At 43.3% G+C, this 9,055-nt stretch overlaps 2 protein-coding genes across 3 annotated transcripts; one reads left to right on the top strand and one right to left on the bottom strand.

Annotated features, from left to right (window-relative positions):
* Window positions 1-205: 205 nt before the first annotated feature.
* Window positions 206-2,772, bottom strand: nup62l (nucleoporin 62 like). Its single transcript, XM_031297640.2, has 2 exons — window positions 771-2,772; window positions 206-650 (listed from the first exon to the last, which is right to left on the bottom strand). Exons 1-2 carry the CDS (start codon window positions 2,310-2,312, stop codon window positions 492-494), a joined length of 1,701 nt encoding a protein of 566 aa, XP_031153500.1. The 5' UTR covers window positions 2,313-2,772; the 3' UTR covers window positions 206-491.
* An 803-nt stretch (window positions 2,773-3,575) lies between these two features.
* Window positions 3,576-8,410, top strand: pdk1 (pyruvate dehydrogenase kinase, isozyme 1). Of its 2 annotated transcripts, XM_031297648.2 has the most exons (11): window positions 3,577-3,999; window positions 5,191-5,332; window positions 5,421-5,492; window positions 5,587-5,771; window positions 6,861-6,956; window positions 7,063-7,140; window positions 7,299-7,363; window positions 7,454-7,552; window positions 7,673-7,783; window positions 7,993-8,106; window positions 8,222-8,410. In XM_031297648.2, the coding sequence occupies exons 1-11, from the start codon at window positions 3,891-3,893 to the stop codon at window positions 8,360-8,362; spliced, it is 1,212 nt and encodes a 403-aa protein (XP_031153508.1). In that variant the 5' UTR covers window positions 3,577-3,890; the 3' UTR covers window positions 8,363-8,410. The 2 variants fall into 2 exon arrangements, with proteins under 2 accessions (XP_031153509.1, XP_031153508.1); XM_031297649.2 differs by lacking the exon at window positions 7,673-7,783 and having other exon boundaries at window positions 3,576-3,999.
* Window positions 8,411-9,055: the final 645 nt, after the last annotated feature.

Genomic DNA, 9,055 nt, shown 5'->3' with positions numbered 1-9,055 from the left:
TAAGACAAAGAAACCCAGCAAATCCTCACAACTGAGAAGCTTGAATTTGGTGGTGTTTGGCATTTGACTATTCCATCCACACATCTTTTGAAAATATGAGATTTCAAATGTTACAGGGAAATTGGATGTGCGCACAAAGGTCTACATCTAAAACAAACAGAAATAAATGACAGTAATGCTTATTTGGTAACCAATAAAACAGAGCCTTTATCCAAAGATTTATTTAATCACACGATTCAGAACAACCATAGCATTTACATGGGAACAGACTTATTTACTACTCTAAAGCTATTACAATGAAAATATTGATATTTATGCAACCAAATTATTCAAAACAGCAGAAGGAAAAAGCAAGTTAACAGGAGTTGTGATGAATGTTTTGGTTTTCCATCCAAAACATCACAACCCCCAAAAAGACACCCCTCTTTAGGACAACTGAAGAAAAAAAAAGATAATTATGTCAATATACATGTCAACATATTTATTCCTGATTAGTCAAATGTTAAACGAAAGGTTTTCTCCTGCTCCTTGCGCTGGTTGTCACACAGTTTGGACACTTCCTCCACTCTTCTCTGCAGAAGAACAGAGTTCTGATCGATCCACTGAAGTGAATCCATGTGGGTGTTGAGAATTTTACAGATCTGCTGAAGCTGAGGAGGAGAAGAAAAAGAAAAAAACAGAGGCAGAAGTTAGTTTAATGTGCAACAATAAATGCCAAAGCACCAGAAATTTGTCAAGGAAGGTTTCACTTGAATTAGGTCTCAGCTTACTGGGTCACTGGTATCTGCTGGGCCACTGGATGTGTTCAGGTGCTCGATGATCTCCTTCAGGTCCTGCGACATCCTCTTCAGCTGTGCGTCCACGTTCTCAGCAAGCTTGTACGTTCTCTCACGTTCCTCGTCAGCATTCTGCATGTAGATGGTTCCACTTTGCTCTTTCACCGACTCCTCGAGTGGGCACAGCAAGTCCTCCAGCTCCTTCTGTTGGGACAGGATGAAATCCAGCTCCTGGTTTAGCCTCCTCTGGTCCAGCTTCACCTTCTCCATCTCCTTATGTAGGGCTGTGATCTTCTCACCGTTCTCCACCAGCATGCGGTCCCAGGCATTCACCTGAGTAGCCTGCTGTAAGAAATGTCTTTCTTGGTCCTCAAGCTCAAGACTCCACTTGTTAATGAGACCTTCTAGCTGGGCATAGGTCATCACTGGAGGAGCAATGCTTGTAGGGATGGTTGTTGCTGTAGTAGTTGATATGATACTTGTGCTGGATGGCGGTTTGAGCCCCAGTGTAAAGCCTGTAGCAGCACCTGTTGTGGCAGCTGCAACAGTGGAAGAAGGGATGGAGGCAGAGGTGGAGGTGATGGTCGCTGCCCCCAGAGGTTTCATCATAAACGACAGACCTGCTGCTGCGGTTGTTGGAGCAGCAGTGCTTGCTGCTAAAGTTGAAACTCCACCCAAAGTAAAGCCTGTACCTGTTGAAGCGGCAGTTGCAGCAGCAGCAGTAGCAGCAGCAGTGGCAGCAGCGACAGCGGCAGCTGTAGAGATGGGTGCAGCAAAGAGAGATGGGCCTGGAGCTGGGGCTGTCTGGGCCGCTGCAGGAGGAGCTGGGGTTGATGAAGGTTTAATCCCAAAGGGAAATCCTCCACCCTGACCTGCTGTGGTTGCAGCAGTGTGGGCTGGCTGGGGCTGGACACCCAAGGTGAGGTTGGATGGAGCACTGGTGCCAAAGCTGAAGCCCCCTCCCGGGGTAGCAGTAGGGGCTGCAACAGGGGCTGCAGCTGTGGTCGCCTGGACCTTGGTTGCTCCAAAGCTAAATCCTCCGAATGTGAGGCCACCTGCTCCTGTAGTCGCCGTTACTGTGGCTGTTGGAGGTGCTGCAAGTTGGGGTTGAGCTTGAGAAGGAGTCCCAAAGGCGAAGCCCCCTCCTGCGGGGGCAGCAGCGGTGGTCTGTGCAGACAAACCCGAGCCCATGGTGAACCCTGACCCCGCAGTTGGAGCTGCTGAGCCTAAAGTCATTCCTGCGGGTGCTGCTGCTGTGGTTTGAGGAGCGCCCATTCCAAATGAGGCGGTGGGGGTCCCAAAAGAGAAGCCTCCTCCGCCGGCTGCTGTGCTCTTCGCTGGGGTGCCAAAGCTGAAAGAGCCGGCAGGGTTGGGGGTGGCCTGCGCGGCAGTGCCAAAGGCGAAGCCCCCTCCGGGGGCTGCAGGTGTGGAGCTGGTCATCCCAAAGCCCGTGCCAGGGGCTGCGGCTGTGGTGGGCTTCTGAGCTCCGAAAGCGAAGCCCGTGGAGGATTGCCCAAAACTGAATCCGCCACTCATTTTCGTTAGCAGGAGGCTGACTTAATTATAACGTTATCGGAAACAGCCAACTCACAAAATGGTCACTTCCTCGCTGAACTTCTCTGAGGCTTTTGGCGGGGCACAAATACGAGCTGGTTATACCGATGTAACCGAGGAAACAGTTTCTCTCCTACGATATCTTTCCAGACATTAGCGGTTAATAAAGTCAATCACAGGTTTGTTAACGTTACCTTGAGCCTGACGCCGACCAAAAACTAACAAAACATCCTTCACAAAAACGTGGCGCGCTGCCTCGTACTTCTTCAAGCAGGCATTTCTGTAGTTGACTAAAGGAAATGACGGCAGTTAGGAACAAAATCTAGTTACGTTATTTTAGCCCTGAGTCTTGTCTGCGAGCGCACAAACCCCGCCTCTCTGGGTAGATTGACTGGTCCAATGCCCAATCACGGCCCCGACCAGACCCCAACTGAAATTGGATTTGTACAGATTGCTGCCTGACAGACAAACCTCAGGGAGGCTGACCCTACATTGTCCAAAGAGTACTGAGTCCACGTCAAGAAAACAAAATGTATGTGGCTGAACACGAGCTGTGTGACAACTACAAAAATGACGTTGTTCAATGTTGTCTGATAAAAATGGACAATGTAATGGCCAAATAAAACGGTCTGTAACCGTGACAAGTAAATGTAATAGACAAGATGCTTTCGAAATGATCGAAAGCATCTTGTCTATTACATTTAGATTAATTTGTTTTACGTGAGTCTTTAGCTTTCTTACTTGCCACGGTTACAGACCGTTTTATTTGGCCATTACATTGCCCATTTTTATCATAACTATTGAACAACGTCTTTGTTGACACATTATATATATATATATATATATATATATATATATATATATATATATATATATATATATATATATATATATATATATACACACATACACACACACACACACACATTGCAAAGTTTGTGTTGGGGTGCATAAATGAGCGCGTCGATTCACACTTTTGTAAAAAATATTTAAAATTTATAAAATTTATTTTTCTTTATTTTTTTATAGTCACATATCCACGCTTTAATGTGATACTGTTTAACAATATTGTTATGACAAATACAAAACAGAAGCAAATTGCACATTTTGAACTATAACGTTTAAAAAAAAGGAAAAAAAACATCTTAACAAAGTCGAAAGGTAACGTTACTCACCTTTGTTCTCTTGACATCGTTATGACTCTCTGATTTAGCTGGCTGCAGTTCACACTAGTACACGGTTGCTACATTCATGACTGTTACCGCATATAGCCTCCTTGCCATGTTGATATCTTTGGCACTCAGCTATGAGCAATTAAAGGCGATTTAGAAATATGTTACGGTGACTTTGCACACATTTTACCAAATCACTCAATAACGTAACGTTAATTTCACAAGTGTGTTCTGCTGAAGTTGAGGCGTAAAAGCTAATGTTAACATAGATTAGCTAACTAACTGCGTGTCTGTGCTGTGGATGCCACCTGTAAACTTAATAAGCACCATCTGTGACACCACCTGAATAGCATTGTCCGGCAAGTGAGCTAACACAGGAGCTGTCACAATGAGGATTTTAAGGTTTCTGAGGAACAGCGTGTCCATAGGAAAGGACATTGACTATTACTCGAAATTTTCACCCTCTCCTCTGTCAATGAAGCAGTTTCTGGATTTTGGTAAGGATTGGTAACGTTACCATAGAGTGTATGGTCGGTACACACACTACAAATACTTGTGTCTTTGTGTTTACATTTAAGGCAGTGGTGTGAATCCCAACTTCTTTTGCTTGTGATCTCCTAATGCAAGGTACACGTTACCTTTCCTCACAGGTTGCATATTTACGAGTTGTGAGCAGTTCAATTAAATAATGAATTTCCTTCCTCGCATGTTTCTGAGAAGATGAAAACATGCACTATTTTACAAGACACATGCAACGATTAGAGAGAAGTGGTTGTTGTAATCCTACCCTGGTAATTATCTGGCAACACTTTATATGCAACTTGTAACCCCCTTGAGAAGTCCAGGGTCCCAGGTTGGGAACTACTGAATTCAAGATCAGGTAGAAAATACAGGAGCTACCTTAAGGCCCTTGTCATGTCAGTTTATATTATGCTTAGTGGTGCATTTCACTAAATAAATGTGCTACCACAGGCTAATTGCTACAAAGAAACATGGAGGCCTGAGTGTCTGCGACTGTTGTTATGTAGCCCTGGTGGAGGATTAGAAAATCTTTGATCAAGGTACAGGTATTTTATAACACAAGACTGATAAATTGTATATCATGATGTAGTAAATTTAATGTGAAAACATGATTTAGATTTAGGTTTAGTTTATTAGCACATTGTTAAAAAAAAGAAAGAACAACAATAAGGCTTGATACAAAGTAAAAACATTGTGCAGGGGAAGTTAGAAACCAAGAAAAGGCTTATAAAGAGACCACGCCTTTAAGTAACACAGCAGTGAAAATTAAATAAAATATATATACAATGGGATGAATTACAATAAGATCTTAAAAGTTGACAAACAGCTTCTAATTAAAATAACCACACAAGAATGTCTGTCTGTTTTTGACTAATCCAGCAAATGAAATACCTGACAAATTAATGAAGTCCTTAACATGAGTGCAAAAATCCTAAAAATCCAATATTATCTCTTAAAATTGCAACATTGCTCACAATGGCCTCTTGATAGCTACAACAGTATTTAAACTGCATGGCAAAATTACAGTAGACAAATTTATATTGTACATTGTCATATCAACCAACCCAAGTGACAGCACACACTGAAAACACAACAAATCATTTGCCTCCCATACTTTTTAAAAAAATAATAAAAAAGATGTTCCTGTTTGTGTTTACACCTTTCAGGCTCAGAAAATGCATGTGAGAAAACATCATTTGCCTTCCTCAGACAGGAATTACCTGTGAGGTTGGCAAACATCATGAAAGAGATCAACTTGTTGCCAGACAACTTGCTGAGGACTCCATCGGTGCGTTTGGTCCAGGGCTGGTAGGTTTTGTTTAGCTTTTTCTTAGTTATCTTTCAAATTACGCTGATGCCAAGTGCCTGCAAATAGTGATGTATGTTTCATGTGCAGGTACATGCAAAGTTTTCAGGAGATTCTTGAGTTCAAAGACAAAAATGCAGATGATGAGAAAGTCACATATGAGTAAGTAAATTTAGTTTTATCTCTTTATTTATGATGATTTAATTCTGTGGTTTTATTTTTCACGCCTTGCCGTGATTGTTATGTCTTTATTCAGTTTCACAGATGCGGTAATAAAGATCAGAAATCGGCACAATGATGTCATTCCGACCATGGCTCAGGGAGTTGTGGAGTACAAGGAGACCTACGGCACAGACCCAGTCGTCAGCCAAAATCTTCAGTATTTTCTAGATCGTTTCTACATGAGCAGAATATCCATCAGGATGTTGCTCAACCAGCACAGTGAGTAGAGTATCTTCTGCTTAATAAAAGATCTCTTTTTGTCAGTCATGAATAATATCATGTGTGAACAGTAGCTGTGCTTGTGTGTAGATTTGTCACAAAGATCCAGGTCGCTCCAATAACAGGACACCAGAGGCTTATTTATTCTGATCACAGTCCCCTGGTAGCCATCTTGATTTTGTAGCAGTTTGGGGCACGTCCTTTCTGCAACCTTTTAACGTCACCGCCACAGTGAGCCAAGAAACATCCACAGACCACACCCAGAGACATTTTTGAAATGAACTTGAAAGGACTTGTACCCTATCTACACCTTTTGAATTAGTTAATTGTTTATTCAAGTGTGAGACATACTGTAAAGGGCAAAGAGACAGTGAACCTGCATAGACCTGCTGGATGTTAGTATTATTAAGGTACCCAGTTCCTGCTGTGTGCCTGACAAAAACACAACGAGGACAAAGGAGCAATATGAGGGCATACTGATAAAGGCAAACAAAACATTATGATTAGATTATGAGAACGAAAGAACATTTAGGGATATTATATTAGTTGGAATACTTGGTAAGCCTCTGTCAACTTCACTTTTTAAAATTTAATTTTCTTTTTGCTGTCCATAATTTATAGTGGATTTTGTGTTGTCTGGTAACAGTATTGTTACTGACATAAAAACAAGGTTTTGTAATCAAATGTATGTTTAAAAAAAAAAAAAACATTCATAACGGGCTTTCCTGTGTGAGCGCAGAGCTAGAAAGTTTCTTTGCTTTGGGTCGTCAAGCTTCCAGTGAGTCTAGATGTAGTGAAAGTGTGTTGTGTGTCACAATTTGGGGGTTCCAGTCATGTGAGTGGGCGGGCGCAGTCCCGCGGCTCTGCTCGCGTCCACTATGCGCGTTCATCATGCCAAACTCTGCGTATCTGTTCCATGGATGTATTAAGAGAATATCTGGACGGAGTCGGCTGTACTTGACTTTAATGGAAACCTATTGACTCCGCCGCCGTTCCACAACCGGTGGAAATTGGGGAATCATTTCAATAATTCACACTTTTTATACTGTAGTGTAGCGCGTGGTTATATCCCTGTGTGTTTTATTCCAGCTCTCCTCTTTGGTGGGAAGGTGAAGGTGAACCCAGCTCATCCCAAACAGATCGGCAGTATTGATCCAAACTGTCGTGTCAGCGAGGTTATCAGAGGTGAGAGCACAAACATTTAATGACGGTGACATGAGTGCTCAGATATGTCACTTTTCAAGTATTTAAGCGTCGTGTTGTTTCCTGAAAACAATCTTCTTCCTCGTAGATGCCTACGAAAATGCACGAACCCTTTGTGACCGGTACTACATGAACTCTCCTGAGCTGGTGCTGGAGGAATTCACAGGTACTTTTAATTATGTACAGTACATTACTAGCACACACATTTGTTTATCTGAAGCACTTTAAATTGCATTATGAATGAATGAATAAATAAATAAGAATGGTTTGATTCAAACATGTCTGATGAAATTTAGTCTAATCTTTGATCCTCTGTCCCGACAGTCAACCCCACCTCTGTGGTCTATGTCCCATCTCATTTGTATCATATGGTGTTTGAACTTTTTAAGGTAGGTACGGATTTGCTTTTTGAACTGAATAATTGGGACAGCTGGTTCACATGATTCAGTTTTACATCTTCACATGTTGCCTTGTTGCAGAACGCCATGCGGGCCACCATGGAGTTATACGGCGATGCCATGGAGTATCCTGCTATCCATGCTCAGGTCGCCCTGGGAACTGAAGATCTGACAGTCAAGGTAAAGCTGTGCTGCTGCACATGAGTCTTTTTGCCAAAACGTGCCGGTGTAAACTCCTGTACAGATTGAAAATGGAGTCATTGGATGAGGATACCGTTCAGACCATATGCTCTTCTTCAGGTGAGTGATCGCGGAGGAGGCGTGCCGCTGCGCAAGATTGACCGGTTGTTTACCTACACGTACTCCACAGCTCCTCGACCGAGCATGGACGGGGCCCGTGCTGCTCCTCTGGTCAGTAGTCCTGATGTGTGATGTGTGAGAGCATTTCTGTAATTTCCCCTCCTGTTCATGTAATGTGTATACAGCAAACAATCTTTATGTATTATCAGTTTGTTCCAGTGCCAGACTTACTTCACAGTCTAAGCTCTAACACACACAACTCTTGTTTTATTTGCTCTCTGCCGTGAAACTGCTAACTGCTCTGTTTTATTTTTGTCCAGGCTGGTTACGGGTACGGCCTGCCCATCTCTCGACTGTACGCCCGGTACTTTCAAGGGGACCTGAAGCTGTACTCTCTGGAGGGTTATGGAACTGATGCTGTGGTCTACATTCGGGTAATTGAGTTTTACACGTGTGTGTGTGTGTGTGTGTGTGTGTGTGTGTGTGTGTGTGTGTGTGTGTGCATTATTTACATAGTGTTTTAACTTATTTTCTTAATCTTCTTGTTAGGCACTCTCCACAGAGTCCATTGAGAGGCTCCCTGTGTACAACAAGTCGGCCTGGAAACATTACAAGACAATTCACGAGGCCGACGACTGGTGCATCCCCAGCAAAGAGCCAAAGGACATGACAACGTTTCGCAGTTTCTAGAGCCAAATAACTGGCGCCGTGTGTGTGTGTGGCCACACACAGGTCAATCACAGGTCATTTCAGAGAGCGAGAGCGTTCCAATTGGCTGTTCTGTGCATGCATTGCCCATGCGACAAAGAGGGGAGAGGGAGAGCTGTAAGAAGAGGTTTCACTCTACTTCAAATTCTGGCATTGTTTGCATTCTACCCACTGCAGCTAAAAGGGCTTTTCACACCGGGGGCGACACTTCGCCTGCGTAGTCGCGTGGATCCGTGAGCTCCTCATGTGAACAGACACAGGCGATCAATGTGTGGTAACCATGGAGATTCTGTGCAAAAATAGAAATTCCGCCGGATTTCACTCATTTAGGCCAGATATCCGTTGCCTTGGGCTTTCTTTGTGTTGGCATTTTAAACTCCGGTTGATGAGGACTATGGTTAACTGCTCCTCAGACCTCTGCGAGGTAAATCCAGACAGCTAGCTAGACTATCTGTCCAATCTGAATTTTCTGTTACACGAATGAAACAACTTTTGAACGTACACATTCCACCAAAACAAGTTCCTTCCAGAGGCTATTTTGCAGAGACGCCGTTCCTCCGTACGGTGTTTAGCGCCGCCCATGACGATTGTGATTGGTTTAAAGAAATGCCAACAAACCAGAGTATGTTTTTCTCCCATCCCGGAATGCTATGTGGACTTGCCAGACCCTCCTCC

The sequence above is a fragment of the Sander lucioperca genome, chromosome 8 (assembly GCF_008315115.2).
Source record: "Sander lucioperca isolate FBNREF2018 chromosome 8, SLUC_FBN_1.2, whole genome shotgun sequence".
NCBI lineage: Eukaryota > Metazoa > Chordata > Actinopteri > Perciformes > Percidae > Sander > Sander lucioperca.
Note: the sequence above shows the minus strand (reverse complement) of the source record. Positions and strands in the feature narration are given on the sequence as shown.

Coding starts and splice junctions, on each gene's coding strand:
- nup62l (XM_031297640.2), bottom strand. CDS start 2,312: ATGAGTGGCGGATTCAGTTTTGGGCAATCCTCCACGGGCTTCGCTTTC. Junction 651..770: donor CAGCAGATACCAGTGACCCA/GTAAGCTGAGAC, acceptor TCTCCTCCTCAG/CTTCAGCAGATCTGTAAAAT.
- pdk1 (XM_031297648.2), top strand. CDS start 3,891: ATGAGGATTTTAAGGTTTCTGAGGAACAGCGTGTCCATAGGAAAGGAC. Junction 6,957..7,062: donor TGTCAGCGAGGTTATCAGAG/GTGAGAGCACAA, acceptor TCTTCCTCGTAG/ATGCCTACGAAAATGCACGA. Junction 8,107..8,221: donor ATGCTGTGGTCTACATTCGG/GTAATTGAGTTT, acceptor TCTTCTTGTTAG/GCACTCTCCACAGAGTCCAT.